Source organism: Amblyraja radiata, chromosome 5, assembly GCF_010909765.2.
Source record: "Amblyraja radiata isolate CabotCenter1 chromosome 5, sAmbRad1.1.pri, whole genome shotgun sequence".
In the NCBI taxonomy this organism is placed as follows: domain Eukaryota; kingdom Metazoa; phylum Chordata; class Chondrichthyes; order Rajiformes; family Rajidae; genus Amblyraja; species Amblyraja radiata.
The window spans coordinates 13,949,827-13,974,233 of NC_045960.1; the positions used below are offsets into that span (position 1 = coordinate 13,949,827).

At 45.9% G+C, this 24,407-nt stretch overlaps 2 protein-coding genes and 1 long non-coding RNA gene across 4 annotated transcripts in view; 2 read left to right on the top strand and 1 right to left on the bottom strand.

Moving 5' to 3' along the window:
* mrps18a (mitochondrial ribosomal protein S18A) overlaps nucleotides 1-2,272 on the top strand; it is a 97,264-nt gene extending 94,992 nt beyond the window's left edge. The window contains exon 6 of one of the 2 annotated variants that reach the window (XM_033020647.1): nucleotides 1,905-2,272. In XM_033020647.1, the coding sequence (XP_032876538.1) occupies nucleotides 1,905-2,049 (145 nt within the window). In that variant the 3' untranslated portion in view covers nucleotides 2,050-2,272. The remainder of the gene's footprint in view (nucleotides 1-1,904) is intronic. The other variant, XM_033020648.1, reaches the window with a different exon arrangement.
* rsph9 (radial spoke head component 9) overlaps nucleotides 2,158-24,407 on the bottom strand; it is a 74,436-nt gene continuing 52,186 nt past the window's right edge. Inside the window, exon 5 of the mRNA XM_033020646.1 lies at nucleotides 2,158-2,470. Coding sequence (XP_032876537.1) covers nucleotides 2,310-2,470 — 161 coding nt within the window. The 3' untranslated portion in view covers nucleotides 2,158-2,309. The remainder of the gene's footprint in view (nucleotides 2,471-24,407) is intronic.
* Nucleotides 5,664-19,886, top strand: LOC116973013. Its single transcript, XR_004411974.1, has 3 exons — nucleotides 5,664-5,708; nucleotides 7,949-7,950; nucleotides 19,875-19,886. It is a non-coding gene; the product is annotated as an uncharacterized LOC116973013 (long non-coding RNA).

Below are 24,407 nucleotides of genomic sequence, written 5' to 3' on the forward strand. Positions count from 1 at the left end.
TTATGGGCCTGTCCCACTTTTTTTTTTAAATTTTTTTTTATTAGAAGTACAATAAATTACAATAATACACGTCACATAAATCTTATTACATTTTGTTGTACCACTTCGTTTTTCGAGCTTTAAAAAAGGTAGAAATAAAAGAAGTAAGGAAAGTGAGCAAGAATCGTGAAGGTGCAGGAAAGTGTTGGGAGAAGAAAGTCCCTTGGGGAAGAAATTAGAGAAGGAAGTAAAGAAAGAAAATAAGACCCTAGAACGAAAAGAAAAAAAAGGAAAAACAATCGCTCTATTGTAACACAAAACTCCGCAAAAAAGGATATACCAACCGTGTTTTAAATTTTTTTTATTTTATACCCCCCGTTACCAGATCCTGGTACCATTTATATCTTAAATTACCTATGCTTGTAATAGTTCCGTAAATGCAGACCACGTCTTTTGGAAGTGGTCTGCTTTGCCTGCTAGGAGGAGTCTCATCTCTTCCAGGTGTAGTGTTTCGAACATGTTTGAAATCCACATTTTTATTGTTGGTATTGGAGCATTTTTCCAAAATTTGAGTATAAGCTTTTTTCCCCATTATTAGCCCGTAATTAAGTAAGTTCTTTTGAAACACGTTTAATTCGGGGTTACCTTCCGATATTCCAAAAATGATCCATTCTGCTTTTGGTACAAGTTTTATTTTAAATAATTTTGTGAAGATTTCAAATATTTCGTTCCAGAATTTTTGAATTTTTATACAGAAAACAAAAGAGTGCGCTATGGTAGCTTCTTGTGACTGACATTTATCACAAATGGGTGAGACATTGGGGAAAAGTTTATTTATTTTAGTTTTTGAATAATATAGTCTATGTAATGTTTTATATTGAATTAGAGTATGTCGTACGTTGATCGAGCATTTATGCACATATAGTAAGTGTTTATCCCAGCTCTCTTTTGAAATTTTTATAGCTAGTTCTTGTTCCCAGTCTCTTCTAATACCATCGGTTGTAGATATTTCTATATTTAAAATAATGTTGTATAAGTATGATATTAGATTTGCTGATTCAGCCTTTGTCTTCATGGCTTCATCCAATAAGTCTGGGGGCATGTTATGTTAGTCTTTTGTGTATTTTTTCAGATAGTCACGGATTTGAAGATATTTAAAATATTGATTATTTTTCAAATTATATTTCAGTTGTAATTGTTGAAATGATAATAATTTTCCTAATTCATACAAGTCTCCGAGCGTTTTGATTCCCATTCTTTCCCATTGTGTAAATGATTTATCTATAATTGAGGGTTTAAACGACGGGTTATTGACTATTGGCATTAAATCCCACTTAAGCGACTTTTTCGGCGACTGCCGGCACCAGTCATAGGTCGTCACGGGTCGGCAGAAATCTTCAACATGTTGGAAATCCAGCGACGACCAGAACAAGGTACGACTCTTTGGGCGACTACTCACGACCATACAGGCTTCACCCCGCGACATGTCGCCAGGGTGTCGCCTGTATGGTGTTGAGTATTCTCCTCAGTCGCCCAAAGAATCATAGCGTCTTTCTGGTCGCCGCTGGATTTTCAACATGTTGAAATTTTTTGGCGAGTTTGTACGTTCTCCCTGTGACCACGTGGGTTTTCTCGGAGATCTTCGGTTTCCTCCCACACTCCAAAGACGTGCAGATTTGTAGGTTAATTGGCTTGGTATAAGTGTAAACTGTCCCTAGTGTGTGTAGGGTAGTGTTAATGTGCGGGGATCGCTGGTCGGTGCGGATTCGGTGGTCCGAAGGGCCTGTTTCTGGGCTGTATCTCTAAACTAAACTAAACACAAGAGGCTACACACGTCAGTATATATCCTGTGCATCATTATGAGCAACACAATTTAAAAAATGTAACAATTTGGCAATTTAAAATATATATTTATTTTTTTGCAGATATTTAACTCGGTGGTCGATTGAATCAGTGAAGCCCATTTGGAAGAAAGGCCTCAAGTGGTGTAAGGTACGCATGCCCGTGGGAGATCCAATAATGAAGAACAACGTTGTCTATGGGAAGAAGCACTGTTTCATGAAGCACTGATGTGGAGGCTGACTAACCCAAGCCTCTTGCTGCTCAGCGTCACAGCAACTGCACTCCCTTGTGTCTCTGCTTGCCGTGAACTTTTATTGAGAAACAGACACGAGCAAGCAGATTGAAACAACATTTATTCGGACCCAGAGGGTTTGTTGTTATTAAAGTGTACACTTTACAGGGGACGGGGATGTCATCTGTAATTTGATTAAAGCAAAGAAGAATTGACCAAGCCAAGTCTCGCTGTGTTTTTGTTGGGGTTGGGGGTGTCATATCATGAAGGGGAAGTCTATGTTCTTCTCGCCCATCCCCATGTAGATGTGGCCGAACTGAGTGGTTTCCGGCACGTGGAAGAAGGCGTAGCCAGGCCACAGGACGTTTCGGAGAATGACCAGCTTGTTGCCTCTCTCGTACTGCAGACTCCAGAACACTGTAAACACAAAACACACGCTGCGTCACTGATCACTGGCAGCCATATATTTCAATGGGGAACTTGAAAAGTAGTCCACCAAATAGAAAAAGTAGGGAAAAACATAAATCATAAGCTCTTTCAAAGGCACACTGTGGTGCGATGGACCATTTATTCACCACTTTGACCACACGATAAGACCTCATGCTTCAGTAAGACAATTAACATGGCCGCATGTTTAGTTTAGTTTGGAGATAGAGCGCGGAAACAGGCCCTTCGGCCCATTGAGTCTGCGTCGACCAGCAATCACCCCGTATTCTAGTAATAGCCTAAACACTAGGAATCTAGTAACTTTATTGTCATTCAGACCTTTCGGTCTGAACGAAATTTCGTTGCCTTGCAGTCATACATATAATAAAATAGCAAAACACACAATAAACACAAATTTAACATCCACACTGTGAAGGCAAAAAGTCTTAAGTCTTTAATAGCCTAAACACTAGGGACAATTTGCAATTTTACCGAAGCCAATTAACCTACAAACCTGCACGTCTTTGGAGTGTGGGAGGAAACCGGAGCACCCGGAGAAAACCCACACGGTCACGGGGAGAATTACAAACTCTGTACAGACAGCATCCGTAGTCAGTATCGAACCCAGGTCTCTGTCGCTGTGTGGCAGCAACTCTACCGTTGTGCCACCGCGCCAGCCTGCTTCTTTACTAACGGACTAGGCAGGGTGAAAGACAAGGGTATATATTTGGATAGACCAGAGATCTTGATGCGTGTGACTGACAGGGGAGGCACTCCAAGGTGCAAATATCAGACAAGAGGGCGTAACTTTTAAAGTGAAAGAGGCAAAGTTTAAAGGAGATGTGCGGAGCAAGTCTTGCACAGAGAGTGGTGTGGTGGGTGACTGGAATGCACTGCCAGGGGGTGGTGGAGGCAGATACGATAGGCATTTAAGAGGATAGACACAAAATGCTGGAGTAACATAGCAGGACAGGCAGCATCTCTGGAGAGAAGGAATGGGTGACACTTCGGGTCGAGACCCTTCTTCAGACTTGAAGGCATTTAAGAGGCTTTGAGATAGGCACATGGATATGGATCAGACTCAGGCAGCGGAGATTAGTTTATCTTGGTATCATGTTCACCACAGACATTGTGGGCCGAAGGGCCTGTGCTGTTCTATGTTCTGCCAGGGGCCCTGATATGGAGAATCAGTCTTCTTTAGGTCTGGGGGGTGCAGCTGTAATCCGCTCCCCTGACTCAAAAGCCAGGTTTACATTTTAATTTCAGCCACTGCTGGTGATTTTGCTCACCTGGCCTTGAATCCCTTGGGACGCAGCCAGCCGAAGGACCTTAATTAAATGAATATCCCATTTGTGTTTTGCTTCAAGGGAGAATTTAAGACATAAAACCTTCAGAGTTGTACCTGCCACTTTATCTAATAAAATCCCTGGGTAATATAAGACTTAATTGGAATGAAAAGTGCACTCCTGTGCAGGAGATGTTCAGAAATAATAACTTCCAAAACAAATACGCTTTTCAAATTGTATGGCTGAAATTAAAATGTACACTGCCCTCATAAAATGAGCACCTCCACGTATGAAAGAGTTTTACTTTGCTGAGGGAGGGAGGGATGCTACACCTGAGAATGCCATGCACACACAGGCTGTTTATTGTGTTGCTGTAAAACAGAGCATCGATTGAAGAATGATGCTCCAGTGGTGGATTTATTTAATCAGCTCAACATCCCTTATTCCACTCTCAAAACATAATGGATTATTGCCATTAGCAGATGGACGCGTTGATAGTAAGCCTTTTATATGGAAAATGTTCTGCAAAGCACTCCCATTTTGGAACAACCTGACATTTAGAGCTGAACTAAAAGCACAAGTTTATTGGCCAGACCGTCGCTGAAAGGAATTACCAGTGGGTTAACAAACTGAGAGCCGCAGCTGGTGTTTACTACATGTTCAAAGGTCATCGGATCAATTTCCATGGTTAATCTCTTAATATAGACACTGCACAAGGTGGGGGTAGGAACATACAATCAGATTTGGTGATGGGGAGGTGAATGTAGAAAGTCCTGTCAAAAGAAAAAACACAAAACAGGCCGGCACGGTGGTGCAGCGTTAGAGTTGCTGCCTTACAGCGCCAGAGACCCAGGGACTACGAGTGCTGTGTGTACGGAGTTCATACGTTCTCCCTGTAACCCGCGTGGGTTTCCTCCAGGAGCTCGTTTCCTCCCACACTCCAAAGATGTGCATGTTTGTAGGTTAATTGGCCCAAGTGTGTTATAGCATTGTGTTGGTGTGTGGGGATCACTGGTCGGTGCAGACTCGGTGGGCTGAAGGGCCTGTTTCCGTGCTGTATCTCTAAACTACACTAAACTAAACAAAGTTCTGGACGTTTTCTCAGGAACGTCTGAGGTTGAGGTTTTAATCCCTTCATCTCAATCATTAATGTATATTGTAAATAACTGCGGTCCCAGCACCGAGCGTTGCGGTACCCCACTAGTCACTGCCAGCCATTCTGAAAGGGACCCCTTAATCCCTACTCTTTGTTTCCTGTCTGCCAACCAATTTTCTATCCATGACAGTACTCTACCCCCAATACCATGTGCTATAATTTTGCCCACTAATCTCCTATGTGGGACCTTATCAAATGCTTTCTGAAAGTCCAGGTAGACTACATCCACTGGCTTTCCCTTGTCCATTTTCCTAATTACATCCTCAAAAAATTCCAGAAGAATAGTCAAGCATGATTTCCCCTTCGGAAATCCATGCTGACTCGGGCCGACCCTGTTACTGCTATCCAAATGTGTCGCTATTTCATCTTTTATAATTGACTCCAGCAACTTCCCCACCACCAGTCAGGCTAACTGGTCTATAATTCCCTGTTTTCTCTCTCCCACCTTTCTTAAAAAGTGGGATTACATTAGCTACCCTCCAATCCACAGGAACTGATCCTGAATCTATAGAACATTGGAAAATGATCACCAACATTGGAAAAGTGCAGGGAATGGAGGGATTTGGATCACGTACAGGCAGATGAGGGTAGACACAAAATGCTGGACAGGTTGAAGAAGGGCCTTGACTCGAAAAGTCACCCATTCCTTCTCTCCAGAGATGCTGCCTGTCCTGCTGAGTTACTCCAGCATTTTGTGCCTACCTTCCACTTCAACCAGCATCTGCAGTTCTTTCCTGTACATGGAGATGTCAGTTTAACTGCAGATCATGTTTGGCGCAAATATTATGTGGCGAATGGCCCATTCCTGTGCTGTTCTGTTCCATCTTCTGTTCTAAAGCTAATCTTGTGAGAACAAGGAAAGCAAGTGAAGGTCTTCTGTCTGCTGTGTTAAGCTTGAAATCTCCAGCTATAAGGTCTTACTTGCAATGCATACTAACAGTCTTAAATCCTCATTCTATGCTTTGCTGCAAATTTAAATGCGAAATTGTTCTCCTGGGGAGGTTAAGTGAAAACGAGGGGATCTATCGCAGTCGCTGCCTCAAAAAGGCTAGCAGTATCATCAAAGACCCACACCATCCTGGCCACACACTCATCTCCCTGCTACCTTCAGGTAGAAGGAACAGGAGCCTGAAGACTGCAACGACCAGGTTCAGGAATAGCTACTTCCCCACAGCCATCAGGCTATTAAACTTGGCTCGGACAATACTCTGATTATTAATAACCCATTATCTGTTATTTGCACTTTATCTGTTTATTTATTCATGTGTGTATATATTTATATAATGGTATATGGACACACTGATCCGTTCTGTAGTCAATGCCTACTATGTTCTGTTGTGCTGAAACAAAGCAAGAATTTCATTGTCCTATCAGGGGCACATGGCAATAAGCTCACTTGAACTTGAACATGAGAGGAGGAGAATTGTTTCAACATCAAGAACCGGCACCCTCAAGCATGTTGGAGACACATCAGGACATGCTGCCTGACCCTTCGGCCCATAATATCTTTGCCGGACCTGATGCCAAGACCATCTCTAATCTGCCTGCACATAATTCATATCTTCTCAATCATTCCCTGTATATCCTCAGTTCAGTTCCGTTTAGTTTATTGTCACGGGTACTGGGGTACATCAAAAAGCTTTTTGTTGCGTGCTATCCAGTCAGCAGAAAGGCAATACATGGTTACAATCGATCCATTTACATTGTATAGATACATGGAAAGGGAATAACGTTTAGTGCAAGGTAAAGCCAGCACAGTCCGATCAAGAATAGTCCGAGGATCATAGTTCAGCACTGTTCTATGTTTGTGGTAGGATGATTCAGTTCCCTGATAACAGCTGGGAAGAAACTGTCCCTGAATCTGGAGGTGTGAGTTTTCACACTTCTATACCTTTTGCCTGATGGGAGTGGGGAGAAGAGGGAGTGGCCAGGGTGCGACTCGTCCTTGATTATGCTGCCGGTCTTGCCGAGGCAGCGTCAGGTATAAATGGAATCAATAGAAGGGAGGTTGGTTTGTGTCTATCTACAAGCCTAAACGTCACTATCATATCTGCCTCCACCACCACCTTCCAAGCACATTCCAAGCACTCTGCACCTGTGAAAAAAAACATCCTACACATCTATATTACTAAAACTCTTCTCTTGTTTGTGTCTATACATGTGTATGAGTCATCTGGGCACAATCTGGTTAATGCCTATTTTCTTCCAAACGCTAGGCCACAACCTTTCCATTTTCACACATCCTACTAACATTTTGCCCCTGGAGGCGATAAACATCTTCCCGTCGCATTACCACCTATATTTCATAACTTTTTGATCCTTGAAAATAAAAAAAACAGCCCAAACTCACTTATTTTGAGAAAGAAAAATCCGAGTGACGTCAGAATGCACTTGCAAGGCAGGACGGGACACTCCGGGAGGGAGGGGCACTCAAGCGCTCGCGGTGAACGAGGAGTGGCGGCGGCTACCGGCTGCCCAGTGCCTGGTGGGGAGGCTGCTGCCTCGGGCCGAGCCCGGTGACTGGGCCTGGGCTGGAGCCGAGCCTGGAGCTGGAGTGGGGGCCGAGCCCGGGGCTTGGAATGGGGCTGTGACCGGGGCCGAGAAAGAAGTCGCTGGTGGAACCAAGGACGAGCCTGGGTCCAGGGTCAGGGACGGTGAAGTCGGAACCTGCACTGGAGCCTAGGCGGCGGCCGAGCTGACGGCTGGAGGCTGCCACTGGAACCAAGGACCAGCCTGGGTCTACCGCCAGGGATGGGTCGAGTACGAGAACCAGGCCCTGTTCCAGGCCCTGGTGCTGCTCTACGACCTGGGTAGGTCCTGGGGCAGGGAATGGGAGGGGAGGAGTATGAGGGAAATGTGGGGGAGGGAGATGAGGTAGGGTCTCTATTCCCCTCCCTTCATGCCCCTCTCCCTCTCTATCCCCACCCCCTCCCTCTACCCTCCTTCTCTACTCCCCTCCCCCTCCCTCTCCCTCTCCCTCTCTACCCCCATCCCCCTCCCTCTCCACCCCCCTTCCTCTCTAGGGAGTGGTGAGTATTGGGACATGGGTGAGTGGTGGAATATTGCATTTGGGGACCAGCCCTCCCCCCCCCCCCCCCCCGCTAGGTCTCTAGTCTTTTAAAATTTGCCCCTACTCCCCTTAAAACTATGCCCTCTTGATTGATTGATTGATTGATAGACTTTATTAATCCCCTTATTCAGGGGAAATTCTGATGTCCTTGCAGCACACTAATAAAAATACAACACAGTATTCATGAAGAAATTCAACACCAAAACATCCCCCCACAGTGGTTCCCACTGTGGGGAAAGGCACAAAGTCCAGTCCCCATCCTCTTATCCACCCAAAGTCGGGCCTATTGAGGCCTTCACAGTCGCCGCCACGGCGCCCGATGTTCTCGCCGGGTGATGGTACTCCGGCGTCGGGAGACATTGGCATCGTCAGAAAAAGGATCTGACTGCCTACCCTATCTATGCTTCCCATGATTTTATATACCTACTAGACTAAGTGGGACCCGTTGGGTCCCAATCATACGGGAGGCCTGGTCCCCCAATGCAACCCATTCCCCATTGCAATATTCCACCATGGTGTGGGAGAGGGATTGTGTGGGGGAGGGGGGTGGTGTGGGGGAGTGGTGTGGGGGAGGGGGGTGGTGTGTGGGTGGGGGGTGGTGTGGGGGTGGGGGGTGGTGTGTGGTGTTGGAGAGGGGGGTGGTGTGGGGGAGGGGGGTGGTGTGGGGGAGGGGTTGGAGTGGGGAGGGACTCCACTCAGCGGGCACTGGCCGCAACTCCACACACCGACTTTCCCGACTCCACAAAGCGGCTTTCCCGACTCCGCACAGCGGCTTTCCCGACTCCACAAAGCGACTTTCCCGACTCCACACAGCGGCTTTCCCGACTCCACAAAGCAGCTTTCCCGACTCCGCACAGCGGCTTTCCCGACTCCACACAGCGACTTTCCCCGACTCCACTCTTGCGGACTCAATCAGCACTTGTGGACTCAGCCCCGCCTCGGGGTTTTTTTTTCCAGCGGGTGCCGGAAGGGGCATTACCTTCATGGTGATGACAGGCGAGAAGACCAATCTGCTGAACTCACGATTTTTTAAACCTTCATAGCTTTTGTAATCTTCCACTGATCGGAACAAAACTTGGTGCGCTTGGAGGAGAGCAGTACGGTGAGTAAGATGGCAAAAAAATCCTAGCGATAAAGGGTACCGTTTTTGCACAAATTTAAGAAAAAAGCAAAGCTGGGAAAGCTGCTTTGTGGAGTCGGGAAAGCCGCTGTGTGGAGTCGGGAAAGTCGCTTTGTGATAGTAGTGGTCAAGATGAGAGCTTTAGTAATAGTATAGATAGTAGATAGAAGATAGAGAGATATCAGGTCTCCCCTCAACCTCTAGCATTCAAAACAAAACAATCCCAAGTCTGTCCAACTTCTTTTTATAGGTAATACCCTCTAATCCATGCAGCACTGGTATGTAGAAACAAAGAACTGCAGATGCTGGTTTAACACACAAAAGGGCACAAACGTGCTGGAGTAACTCAGCGGGTCAGGCAGCATCTCCAGAGAAAATGGATAGGTGACGTTTCGGGTCAGGACCCTTCTTCAGACTGATTATAGTACTCAGTACTCAGATATTTCCTCCAGCACTTTGTACTGTGCTCGATTCCAGCATCTGCAGTCTCTTGTGCCCCCAGCGTTTAGACAGGGTGGGGAACCTGTGAAATTCATTGCCACAGAAGGCTGTGGAGGTCGTCAATGGATATTTTTATGGCAGAGATAGATAGATTCTTGATTAGTACGGGTGCAGGGGTTATGGGGAGAAGGCAGGAGAATGGGAGATCAGCCATGATTGAATGGGATAGTAGACTTGATGGGCCGAATGTCGTGATTCTGTTCCTATCCTTATCACCTTATGTACTCTTGGATCCCAAACTACAGCCTGACAGGAACAGAAATGGCCCTTCCATTGCTTGAGTGCTTGCAGCTGAATTACTAGCACAGTCAAATTACCTTTTAAAGCTTTTTTCTTAAAAGGTAGTGAAAATCTAAGCAATTAATAACTATTGATGTAGTTAAAAGCTCAAAAGAAGCTGCCCGCTTTCATTTGGTGAGTTTTGTGTTTAATCAAGGGAAGGTGAGGGGACACTCTCTACCTTAGCCACCTGTTCACAGCAGATCAAAGTGCCTTTGAAACAGCATCGCCACTGTTGAGCCACTCTCCACTTCCCCTTCTCCCTTCACCACCTGCTCCTTTCACCGTCTCCGAGTGAAGTGTTTATTTACGGGCTGATCGTTGACTAATGGTCCCACACCATCGGGCAATCCTCAGCACCAGGTGCTCCGCACTGGTGCATGCAAGCTTCTTTTAACTGTTCTGCATCCAGAATTGTTCAAATGGATGGCCACTCAGAAGCTGGATCCCAGGATGGAAATATCAAAGACTAAGAGGCATAACTTTGTGCGAGGGGCAAAGTTTAAGCTAGATGTGTAGGGGCTAATTCTTTTACGCAGAGTGGGTGAAGGTGCCTGGAACGTGCTGCCAAGGGTGGTGGTGGAGGCAGATACGATAGTGGCGTTTAAGAGGCTTTTAGCTAAACATGGATATGTGGGGAATGGAGGATTATATGCAGGCAGATTAGGGTTGGTCTTGGCATCATGCTCAGCACAGACATTGTGGGAAAGGGGCCTGTTTCTGTGCTGTATGGTTTTATGTTCCATTCAACACCATCAACACTGCTCTCATCAAGAAGGATCTCGACTTGAAACGTCACCCATTCCTTCTCTCCGGAGATGATCCCTGTCCCGCTGAGTTACTCCAGAATTTTGTGTCCACCTTTGTACTGCTTTCATCAAGTTGAGTTGAGTTTGAATGAGTTTAGTTGAGTTTATTGTCACTTATAACCATATAACCATATAACAATTACAGCACGGAAACAGGCCATCTCGACCCTTCTAGTCCGTGCCGAACACATAACCTCCCCTAGTCCCATATACCTGCGCTCAGACCATAACCCTCCATTCCTTTCCCATCCATATAACTATCCAATTTATTTTTAAATGATAAAAACGAACCTGCCTCCACCACCTTCACTGGAAGCTCATTCCACACAGCTACCACTCTCTGAGTAAAGAAGTTCCCCCTCATGTTACCCCTAAACTTCAGTCCCTTAATTCTCAAGTCATGTCCCCTTGTTTGAATCTTCCCTACTCTCAGTGGGAAAAGCTTTTCCACGTCAACTCTGTCTATCCCTCTCATCATTTTAAAAACCTCTATCGTCCCCCCTTAACCTTCTGCGCTCCAAAGAATAAAGCCCTAACTTGTTCAACCTTTCTCTGTAACTTAGTTGCTGAAACCCAGGCAACATTCTAGTAAATCTCCTCTGTACTCTCTCTATTTTGTTGACATCCTTCGTATAATTAGGCGACCAAAATTGTACACCATACTCCAGAATTGGCCTCACCAATGCCTTGTACAATTTTAACATTACATCCCAATTTCTATACTTGTATAGAGGTACAGTGAAAAGCTTTTGTTGTGTGCTAACCAGTCAGCAGAAAGACAATACATGATTACAATCAAGCGGTCCACAGTGTACAGATACATGATAAAGGGAATAACGTGAATAACATTTAGTGTAAGATAAAGCCAGTAAAGTTCAATCAAAGATAGTCCGCAGGTCTCATGGATAGTAGTGCAGGATCGATCTCTAGTTGTGGTAGGATGGTTCAGTTGCCTGATAACAGCTGGGAAGAAACTGTCCCTGAATCTGGAGATGTGTGTTTTCACACTTCTATACCTTTTGCCTGATGGGAGAGGGGAGAAGAGGGAGTGGCCAGGGTGCGACTTGTCCTTGATTATGCTGCTGGCCTTGCCGAGGCAGCGTGAGGTATAAATGGAGTCAATGGAAGGGAGATCGGTTTGTGTGATGGTCTGGGCTGCGTCCACAATTCTCTGAAGCACTGCATGGTAGCAGTCTCGACCCAAAATGTCAGCATTCCATGTTCTCCAGAGATGCTGTCTGACCCGTTGAGCTACCCCAGCACTTTGTATCTTTTTTTGTTTTGTAAACCAGTGTCTGCAGTTCCTTGTATCCATCTTTCTGGTAAATCTCCATGGTGACCTCTCTGAAGCCTCCACATCCTTCCTGTAATGGGGTGACCAGAACAGCACCCAAAAACTCCAAATGCAGCCTTAGCTAAGTCCTATAAGGTGGCATCGTGACTTCCTGACTTTTGAATTGATTGAATTATAGAAACATAGAAAAAAGGTGCAGGAGGAGGCCATTCGGCCCTTCGAGCCAGCACCGCCATTCATTGTGATCATGGCTGACCGTCCCCAATCAATACCCTGTGCCTGCCTTCTCCCCATATCCCTTGACTCCACTAGCCCCTAGAGCTCTATCTAACTCTCTCTTAAATCCATCCAGTGACTTGGCTTCCACTGCCCTCTGTGGCAGGGAATTCCATAAATTCACAACTCTCTGGGAGAAAAAGTTTTTTTCTCACCTCAGTCTTAAATGACCTCCCCTTTATTCTAAGACTGTGGCCCCTGGTTCTGGAGTTTCTGTAACCCGTCCCAGCTTGGCAACAGTTGCTTTTCGAGCTGAAAACATTCAAAGTTCCACAAAGTCTTTCAAATTTGGGCTTGCATTTCCCTTGGCATTTCAGCCCCAAATTAATCAAGGCACTTTACTGGAGTGTTTGTGAGCTTAGCAGCTCAGAGCAAACCCTTGTAGAATTAACAAAAAAAATCTGTGTGCTGCCAAGAACCGGTCACCAAATTCCACAGCCTTTCAAATTCTGCCCAGAAAGATTATTGCATTATTCCACAATCCAAACAGCTAGACAGCAAAGCAGAAACTTTTTAAAACAAGGGAATTCTTATTATAAATAATAGCTTATCAATGGGGAGATGTTCTGGAAATCCATTTTGACAGCAAACTGTTTCTTAAGAGTTCCCGAAGGTTTATTCCTTTGGCGGGTACTCAATTCTGTGAAGAACTTCAGGTTTAAAATGTAGCTCTTCGTGATTTTAAAGTGTGCTCCCATCGTTTCCCCACATTTCAACAAAACTATAAAAGGGTTTCATTGACACAGTTCAGGTCATAGAGTTATACAGCAGGGAAACAGGCTCTTTGCCCAAATGCCCAATCTAAGCTAGTCACATTTGTGCACATTTCACCCATATCCTCCAAAACCTTTTCTGTCTATTTACCCGCCCAAATGTCTTTTAAATGCTATTATTGTACCTACCTCAACTACGGCCACTGGTAGCTTATATATTCACCATCCTCTGTGTAAAAAAAGTTGCCCCTCAGGTTCCTATTAAATCTTTCCCCCCTCACCTTAACCTATGCCCTCGTTCTTGATTCCCCCACTCTGGGTAGAAGCTTTGTGCATTCACCCTATCTATATCCCTCATTATCTTGTACACCTCTACCAGATCAACCCTCAGTCTCCTGTGCTCCAAGGAATAAAGTGCTAGCCTGCACGACCTCTTCCTATAGCCCAGGCCCTCGGTTGAAAGCAGTTTGCTTTGTTGATCTTTCTTTTTCCTCGGACTTCACTCCTATTCTTGCCGTGTTTTGTGTTTTGGAACTTATGGATGTTTTCTGATGAGGCAGGAGATGACGTTGCAGCGGCTGTGAATGGTCCCCCCGCGCCCCCGAAAAAAGCACCCCTAAAGTTCTTCGGCTATCTCGGGAAGCGGGCAACACGATGACCTCGACGCGTGGAAGCAGAGGGGCGGCTGCTGGCTTGCGGTGGCAGCTGGAGGCGGCCGCTGGAGGCCCTATAGCAGCCGGGCGAGTGAGTGGGTCAAGCCCATTCTGCGGCATCTGCTCAGCGTGGCGGTGGAAGGAGCCGACGGCCAAGCTGAACCCTGCTTCAGTGATCCAGTGCAGCCAGGACACCAAGCCTTGAAGTGAGAAATGTAAGAAATTCACGCCTCCGTGCCAAGATCGGACTTTTCAGAGAGGATCTTCACAAGCTCACAAGTTAGAGGAGTAGAATTAGGCCACTGGGCCCATCGAGTCCGTTCCGCCATTCAACCATGGCTGATCTCTGCCTCCTAATCCCATTTTCCTGCCTTCTCCCCATAACCATTGACACCCATGCTAATCGAGAATTTGTCTATCTGCAAAAAAAAATCCACTAACTTGGTCTCCACAGCCCTCTGTGGCAATGTGTTCCACTGATTAACTACCCTCTGACTAAAGAAGTTCCTCCTAACTTCCTTTTTAAAAGAGCGCCCTTTAATTCTGAAGCTATGACCTCTGGTCCTAGAGTCTCCCACCAGTGGAAACATCCTTTCCACATCCACTCTATCTGTGCCTTTCATTATTCTGCAATTTCAATGAGGTCCCCCCTTGACCTGAACTCCAGCGAGTACAGGCCCAGTGCTGTCAAACGCTCATCATATGTTAACCCCTTCATTCCTGGAATCATTCTTGTAAACCTCCTCTGGACCCACTCCAGAGCCAGCACATGCTTCCTCAGATATGGCGCCCAAATTTGCTCACAGTCCTCCAAATGCGGCCTGACCAGCACCTTATAGAGCCTCAGCATTACATCTCTGCTTTTGTATTTCCAGTCCTCTTGATATAAATGATAGTGTTGAATTTGCCTTCCTTACTACCGATTCGACTTTTTGGGAATCCGGTACCAGCACTCCCAAGTCCCTTTGTAACTCCGTTTTCTGGATTCTCTCTCCATTTAGAAAATAGTCTACGCCTTTATTCTTGGAAGTTGCAAGATGGTGCCAGGACATGGCGACTCTGCATGCTGTTGCACTAGAGGATCTATTATACTCTACATTTTGGTCTGACTGAATGGCATGCAGAAAAGGCTTTTCACTGTATCTTTGTAGGTGGCAATAACAAACTAAACTGAACTACACTAAGGAGCGTAGGAAGGAACTGCAGATGTTGGTTTACATTGAAGAAGTCTGAAGAAAGGTCTTGACCCGAAACATCACCCATTCTTTTTCTCCAGAGATGCTGCCTGTCCCACTGAGTTACGCCAGCATTTTGTGTCTATTTACACCATAGAGCGGACAGACTGAAGAAGGTGTTCTGACCTGAAACGTCACCCTAACCATGTTCTCCAGAGATACTGTCTGACCCGCTGAGTCTCTTGTGTATTTGTGCCTTTTTTTGTAGGCCAGCACCTGCTATTCATTGTATCTACGCTAAAAACCTGCTTGAGGTTATTGCCAATTGTCTGCTATAACCAAGTAAGGGATTACCTAGTAGTAGAATATAATTGTATAAGTCGTAGAAACAAAGAACTGCAGATGCTGGTTAATACACAAAAGCACACAAAGTGCTGGAGTAACTCAGTGGGTCAGACAGCATCTCTGGAGAAAATGGATAGGTGATGTTTCAGGTCGGCACTCTTCTTCAGACTCTCGGTCTGAAACTGGGCTGGGAATCCAGGTGAGTAGACGGCCCTAGACTGCTGGCGGGTGGGGGGAAGGCGAGGATCGGCGGAGTCAATGGTCATGGGCGGCCGGAGTCGGCGGTGGTGGTGACAGGGGGCGGCCTGGATGCAGCTGGAGAAACGGGGGATGTCACTGGCAGTCCTTCTGGAAGCTGCCAGGCTGGACAGGTCCATCCCCTATAAACAAAATCTGTTATGAAGAGGTCCATAATATCGAGGGTTGACTGTAGAACAGCGTTTCTCAACCGGAGTTCCCCGGAACGCTAGGGTTCCGCGAGAGGTCACTTAGGGTTCCGAGAGAAAGAGTGATAAATAGGCTAATCATATGTAAATGCATTTTTAAGTCATTTTGTGTTTAATTTCACATTCATAACTTTATTTTACACATACGGCATGTTTAGCGATGTTTATTTAGCATATTTACCTATGTCATATTTAGTGACTTCTATACAGTGCCAGTGTGAAACGGCCTTTAGTGGTCAGTGGACAGGAGCTGTACGTGACGGGTTTGTGTATCATCAAGTGACTCACTAGAGTACAGACGCATGCACGGTCTCCATCAGTCCTGCCTGTGCTTCCTGGCGTGCAGGTACACTCCCTCATTCACACACGTTATTTAGTAATATTTACCCATCATTGAGGGATGCTATATGAATTTTAATAAAATTGAGTATGTTTATTTTTGTTAGTTTAGCAAAAGTTTATTCATGTATGTTTTTGTTACTTCATGAAAAGTTTGTGTTGTTTTCTCTCTCTCTCCCCCTCCAAGGTTAGTTCTTCTGTCTGCCTTTATTCACTTCAGTTTTGAGCAAGCAGTTTGATTTCAGTTTTTTTTTGCATTGTCAATAAATTTGAGAAAAACATAAGTTATTTTTTGCTTAAACTAGTTATCAGAAAAATATATTATGTTTGCCTTGTGAACTTTAAGTTTATGAAAGAGAAAGAAAGAGTTTAATAAAGATATATATTTTTTATGTTTGAGTTCCCTGAGACATGAAAATTGTTTCAAGGGTCCCGCAAGCGAAAAAAGGTTGAGAAACGCTGCTGAGAAATTAAACTATTAAACTTCTGAGAAGGAATTCTGCTCCCCCTTCCTTATCTGGAAAGGAAGGAATATACCAAGGCCTACAAACCCGCGCGACTTTGGGAAATGGGAGTAAACTGGAGCACCCGGGGGAAACCCACATGTTCACACAGGGATCGTGCATCTTCTCATCCTCAGACTCTGGAATCTGCTGCCTTTTGTTCTATCACCTCCCGCCTCTGTCGCTATCTCCACCCTTCCGTCTCCCATCTGACTGCAATCGTCCAATTAACCTCTTCTTGTCACCACAGAAACGCACTCTTAACTGCTTCCAAGTGCAGTTCTGATCGGCCCATTACAGGAAGGATACCAAGGCTTTGGAGAGGGTGCAGAGGAGGTTTCCAGAATGATGATAGCCACAAGGTGCTGGAGTAACGCAGCGGGTCAGGCAGCATCTCTGGAGAAAAAGAATGGGTGACGTTTCGGATCGGGAATGATGCCTGGATTCGGGGGTATTAGCTCTAAGGAGAAGTTAGTCAAGCTTGGATTGTTTTCTCTGGAACGAAGGAGGTTGAGGGGAGACCTGATAGAAGTATATAAAATTATGATTAGCATATGGTAGACAGTCAGAACCTTTTCCCCAAGGATAAGTGGGTGTTAGCTTTAAAGTGCGAGGGGATACATTTCAAGGAGCTGAGCGGGACAAAATGTTTTACAAAGAGGGTGCCTGGTATATGATGCCAGGGGTGGTGCTGGAGGCAGATATGACAGTGGCATTTATAACCATATAACAATTACAGCACGGAAACAGGCCATCTAGGCCCTTCTAGTCCGTGCCGAACACGTATTCTCCCCTAGTCCCATATACCTGCACTCAGACCATAACCCTCCATTTCAGTCCATATACCTATCCAATTTATTTTTAAATGCTAAAATCGAACCTGCCTCCACCACTTTCACTGGAAGCTCATTCCACACAGCTACCACTCTCTGAGTAAAGAAGTTCCCCCTCATGTTACCCCTAAACTTCTGTCCCTTAATTCTCACTTCATGTCCTCTTGTTTGAATCTTCCCTACTCTCAATGGAAAAAGCTTATACACGTCAACTCTATCCCTCTCATCATTTTAAAGACCTGTATCAAGTCCCCCTTAACCTTCTGCGCTCCAAAGAATAAATAATTTAAGAGGCTTTTAAATAGGCATGTGGATTTGCGGGGATTGGAGGGGTATAGATCATGCAGGCAGAGGGGGTTAGTTCATCTTGGCATCATGTTCAGCACAGACATTGTGGGCCGAAGGGCTGTGCTGTTGTATGTCGATGAAGCAAATCAGCCCACAACTGTTGCATCAAACCAGGAGGAGTAATCTGAGAAGCCCAATTTTCAGGACAATTAGGGAAGGGCAATAAAATGCTGGTCCTGTTAATGAGATACTTTCCAGGAATGAATATAAAAATATTGTGAAGTGGAAGATTATGCAACATCGATCTTCCCATCTGTTGAAGAGCCAGATTAAGTGACCAAAACCTTGACACAGAGGGCTGAGGTAATTAAGAATAAATACAGAGAGGTCACGAGGATCCAGTTTGGCTGACACTCTCTAAATAAAAGCAAAGTTCAGAGGTTCATGGTCAAAGGAGGAAGAAAAGTTCAAAGGGAGTCGTTATTATTCAAAGTGCTTCCAGCTGTCAAGGCTTCTGTTCTGAAACTGATCCAGATAACAACCATCGTGCCACCTTTCCCCAACAGGCTGAGCAGCATATGGGCTGAAACCCAGCAGTAACCTGGATGGCGGCACGGTGGCGCAGCGGTAACTCGGTGGCGCAGAGTTGCTGCCTTACAGCGCGTGCAGCACCGGAGACCCGGATTCGATCCCGAATTCGGGTGCAGTCTGTACAGAGTTTGTACGTTCTCCCCGTGACCTGCGTGGGTTTTCTCCGAGATCTTTGGTTTCCTCCCACACCCCAAAGACGTACAGGTTTGTAGGTTAATTGGCTTGGTGTATGTGTAAATTGTCCCTAGTGTGTGTAGGATAGTGTTAATATGCGGGGATCGCTGGTCGTCACAGGCCGAAGGGGCCTGTTTCTGCACTGTATCTTTAAAACTAAAATTATCTAGAAAGGAGACACATACTACTGTGTGCTACCAGAGGCGAAGAATCAGAGTCGCTTTCTTCACTGCCTGCTGTACCTGCATGCTTACTTTCATAGACTGATGTACAAGGATCCCCAGATCCCGTTGTACTTCCGCTTTTCCCAACTTGACACCATCAAAGGTGGGCGGCGCGACTCTCGTCAGCAGCGGCCTCTGCAGTCCGTCTGCGTTTTTATTATTTTATGTCTTATGTTTTTATGTAGTTTTTGTTATTTTTGTTGGGGTATGTGTGGGGGGGTGGGGGTGGTGTGGGGGGGGTGGGGGTAACTTTTAAATCTCTCCCTGCACGGGAGACCTGACCTTGTCTTTGTCGGGTCTCCGTTGTCGTTGGGGCTGCAACGAGGAGCGGCCTCCAACAGGAAGACCGGGGGCTGTGGTGCCGACTACTCACCTCACCGTCGCGGAGCTGGCCGAGTCCAGAGCGGGTGGAGCTGTGGTGGACGCTGCTGCGACCCGACCCCCGGAGATTCGGTGGCTGCAACTGCGGGTTTGGCGGGCGGCACCGGGAGCCCGCGGGTCCCTGGAGGGAGACCGCTTTTCAGGGCTTCCGCAACGGCGACTTCTCCCGCCCGAGTTGCGGTGTTGAAGAGCTCCTGGAGCGGGGCCTTACAGCACCGCCCCGCGCGGCTTGGAATGGCTGCGGGATTGCGAGCGCGCGCCGGGGGCTCTAACACCAAGACCCGGTGTGCGACCCTGCATCACCCGGCGTGGCTTTAATGGCTGCGGGACAATTCGCCATCGCCCGCCGGGGGGCTTTGACTTTGACTTTGACTCTGACATCGGGGGGGAGAGTGCAGTGGAGAGATAAGTTTTTTTGGCCTTCCATCACAGCAATGTGATGGATGTTTATGTAAATTATGTTGTGTCTTGGGTCTATTTGTTTGTAATGTATGGCTGCAGAAACGACATTTCGTTTGGACCTCAAGGGGTCCAAATGACAATAAATTGAATTGTATTGTATTGTATTGTATTGTATTTAGATAATAATCTGCCTTCCTGTTTTTGCTACCAAAGTGGATAACCTCACATTTATCCGCATTAAACTTCATCTGCCATGCATCTGCCCACTGTCCAAGTCACCCTGCATTCTCATAGCATCCTCTTCACAGTTCACACTGCCACACAGCTTTGTGTCATCTGCAAATTTGCTAATGTTACTTTGAATCCCTTCATCCAGTGATGTGGATCCTTTCTTACGGGGAATGGAGTGATACCTGGGGAATGGAGTAATAAGTGGGGATTGGAGGGATATGCTGGGAATGGAGGGATATGGATCACATGCAGGCAGAGATTAATTTATCTCGGCATCATGTTTGGCATGGACATTGTGGGCCGAAGGGCCTGTTCCTGTGCTGTACTGTTCTATGTTCTATTACTTCTGTGGCAAAGGGAGCTGAGAGGTGACATGCTCAAGGTGGATAAAATTATGAATAGCACAGATAAGGTGCACACAATCACAAGAAAAGAGAATCATCAAGCCTATTAAACCTGCCCAACCATTTAACATGACCATGGCTAATCTATGCTGGCTGGTGTCGGTTTCTCTTGAAAGGGGTGTCTGAAATTAAGGGCCAAATTTTGAAAATGGGAGGTACAAATCTGAGATACAGTTTTCACACAAACTAGTTGTCATCTTGAATGAGCCTCCGGCGAAGATGGGGAGGCAAGAACGGTAAAAACATTTAGGCGGTATCTGTACAGGTATTTAAATGAGCGGGCTACAGCAGGAAATAGAATTAATGCAAGCATAAGATTAGAATAAAAAACACAGAAAGTCCTGGAGTAACTCAGTGGGTCAGGCAGCATCGCTAGAGAACACAGATAGGTGACGTTTCGGGCCAGGCCTCTTCATCAGTCCTGTCCTTAAATGTCACGTTTTCATGTTCTCCAGAGATGCTGCCTGACCTGCTGAGTTACCCCAGCACTTTATGGCATTTTATGTAAACCAGCATCTGCAGTTCCTTGTTTCTACATGAGATTATGAGATTAGTATAAATGGGCTTCATGGCTGGCATAGATGCGGTAGGCCCAAGGGCCTGTTTCTATGCTGCATGACTAACAGGGGGGGGGGGGGGGGGGGGGGGGGGGGGGGGGAATGGTCAGATGAAAGAGATACAATAATACCATGATTAATATTAGGTGCTAGATTTTGACAAGGAACACACAGAACGGTCCCTGGAAAGCTCTGGGGATTAGCTTTATATCTTGTATCTCATTAATCACATCTATTTCCAGTCAGTCTCATTTCCTTGATTGAGTTAATGTAATCTATATCTACTATGCTTGCTTTAATCTAACACAACAGGAACTTCCTTGATTTGACAAACAACTTTCATTATAAAGCTGCACTCTGAGCTCTGGGTTCAATTCTACTTACTGGACCATATGGAAAGTATCTGGAGAAAAGCCACGGAGGAATAGACTGGACAGGTTGGAGGGATATGGGCCAAACGCAGGCAGGTGGGACTAGTGTAGCTGGGACATGTTGGCTGGTGTGGGCAAGTTGGGCCGAAAGGGGCCTGTTTCCACGCTGTATCACTCTGTGAATCGCAAATTCAATTCTTTCCGTCAAAGGGACCAAAGGTGGTAGAGAAATGAAAATCAAAAACAAAAATGACTGATGCTGAGAATACAAGTAGGAACTGCAGGAAGAGCAGAGCTGATCAGGCAGCATCTGTGGGAAGAGATCGAAAAACAAGGTGGAGACACGAGGAACTGGCAATGCAGGAATGGAACAAAACACACAAAGTACTGGAGGAACTCAGCAGGTCAGGCAGTACCTGTGGAAGGAATGGATAGGCAACGTTTCAATGGTTCAATGGCTATTTACTGTCATGTGTACCTAAGTATGGTGAATTTTTTTATCTGCATACTGTTCAGAGACAATCTTACTATACATTAGGCACAATCATGCTAAATATAAGAGTGTAACATAAGCGACCACAGATGCTGGAGCTATTCCAGCACAATGTGTTCGACACAAGATTCCAGCACCTGCAGTTCCTTGTGTCTCCCTCCCCAGCCGCCTCTGCTGCCACAACTAAATTTTCTCTCTTTCTTGGTTCTGGTGAAAGGTCTCAGAGCCGAAACATTCACCATTTCTCTTCCTACAGCTGCTGAGATTTTCCCGATGTTTGGTGTTTCATTTATTTCAGAATACCAGCGCCTGCAACTTAAAAAAAATCAATAAAGGGGTTGCTCTCATTCAAGTGTTCTCGGCTGTCCTTTGGGGCATTATCCATTTTCCTAGGTGATTTTTGGGCATCAAAACAAAGACACAAAGTTCTGGAGTAACTCAGTGGGTCAGAAAACCCAGGCAACGTCACCTATTCCTTCTCACCAGAGATGCTGCCTGTCCCGCTGAGTTACGCCAGCATTTTGTGTCTTTCTTTGGAGCAAACCACCAGCTGCAGTTCCTTCCTGCGCATCTCTGGAGAACATGGATCGATGACGTTTTGGGTGGAGACCCTATTCATATTCTCCAGAGATGTCACCTGACCCACTGGGTTCACAAGCTCACAAGTAATAGGAGTAGAATTAGGCCATTCGGCCGATCGAGTCTTCTCTGCCATTCAACCATGGCTGATCTCTGCCTCGTAATCCCATTTTCCGGCCTTCTCCTCATAACCCCTGACACCCGTTCTAATCAAGAATTTGTCTGTCTCTGCCTTAAAAATATCCACTGACGTGGCCTCCACAGCCCTCTGTGGCAATGAGTTCCACAGACTAACTATCTCTGACTAAAGAAGTTCCTCCTCGCCTCCTTTCTGAAAGAGGCTTTAATTCTGATGCTATGACCTCTGGTCCTAGACTCTCCCACCAGTGGAAATATCCTTTCCACATCCATTATGTAAACCTTCTCTGGACCCACTCCAGGTTCAGCACATCCATCCTCAGATATGGGGCCCAAATTTGCTCACACTATTCCAATTGCAGCCTGACCAGTGTCTTATAGAGCCTCAGCATTACATCTCTAGCCATTTGTGTCATTTTTTTTTGTAAACCAACACCTGCAGTTCCTTGTTTCTTTAAGAGTTTGCAATACTATTTTGGGCCACTCTTCCACAGCACTGGCAGCATGAATTTTGATAGCAAGCCTCGAGCTAGACCACAGAAGTTTCAGTGTTGCTGGGTTAGATTCCGCCACTCAGCAAGCAGTTAGGAAGGCAAGTGGCACAATGACCTTTACTGTGAGGGAGTGGGCAATGAAAAATAGACTGGCATTGCTGCAATGGTACAGGGTGTTGGCGAGGCCACACCTGGAGTACTGTGTATTGTTCTGTCCCTTTATTTAAGAATGCACTGGAGTGCCTCCAGAACAGATTGCTTGGCTAATTCTCGGGTGAGGCAGTTGTCCTATCACAAGGGACTAAAAAAAAAGTTTGACCTGTATTCTTTGGTATTCGGAAGCTGGGGTGTTCTTTGATCGACTGAATTGGTTGAAAGATACGGGCCCTTTGGTCCACCGAGATCACGCCAATCATTGATCAAACCTAAAACCTTTCTCTTCAAATGTATTCAATTAAATCAAGGGATTATGAAATTAATGCAAGAACGTGGTGCTGCAGTATAAGATCAGCCATTTCCCAGCAAAGCAGGCACAAGGGGCAGATGGCATAAACCTGCTGCTATGTCACATGTTCTTAGACGTGATTGAAAGGCACAGCGTGGAAACAGGCCCTTCGGCCCAATGCGTCCACACCGACCAACACTAGTACTATGTTATCCTACTTTCGCATCCACTTCCTGCGCACTAGAGGCAATTTACAGAGGGCCAATTAACCTACAAGCATGTGGGGCGAAACCGAAGCGCCTGGAGGCAACCCACGCGGTCACAGGGAGAACGTGCAAACTCCACACAAGCACAGCACCCAAGGTTGGGATTGAACCCGTCTCTCTGGTGCTGTGAGACAACAGTCTACCAGCTGCACCACAGGATATCTTAATGGGATCATACGGGTAGATGTTGAGGTGTTTCAATACGATACGATACGATACGATAGAACTTTATTTATCCTAGGAGGGAACTTGATCTGCCAACAGTCATAAAAACACATCAGTGGAACTATCTTTGAGGGATGTACATATAAGATAATGGGTGGAAATTTAAACCAGAGCTGATTTGGACTTTCGTCTTTGCAATTCATTACCCACAGGCATGCTCAACGGAACTATTTAAAGTGCAGGTGGATAGAGTTTTGAGAGGAGACACAAGAAAATGGTGATGTTGGAATCTTGAGCAAAACAAATGGTGCTGGAGGAACTCAGCGGGTCAGCCAGGACCTGGGGAGTTCCTCCAGTACTTTGCATTTTTGATGGATTGGGGAATTGAGGGCAGAAGATGGGATGAAGCCTGGGACTAATTTGTTTGCCATGATGATATTCAATAGAGGAGCCTGCTCCAAATTTCAGGTTGATCTATGTTGCCAAATTCTGACCTTTCATACAATGATGTTATTTACTGCAGGAGGAATGGGTGAGGCATAACATTTGAATTATTCATCTCTTCAACCACAAAAGCTTCAAAGCACATGAAATCATTTGGTGGGCATTGGGGGAAAAGTAAATTATTATTTCCTGTCGTTAGTCTAACGATGGGAAAGGGGGACAAACCTAAGTGGTTTGAAGGGGTGAGGCGAGAAGGCAAGTCAGACTTTTTTTGTGCTAAGCTATTAGGGCACTGGCAAAATACAATGGCAATAGGATGGGTGACAGAAAAGCATGGAAAAGTAAAGGTCTAACGGCTTGGGCTATAAAGTTTGCAAAATGTTAGCAGAACACTGCCCAGTCCATCACAGGTTCTGACCTCCCCACCATCAAAGGGTTTTATCAGTCGCAGCCTCAGAAAGCCAGCCAGCATCATCAGAGACC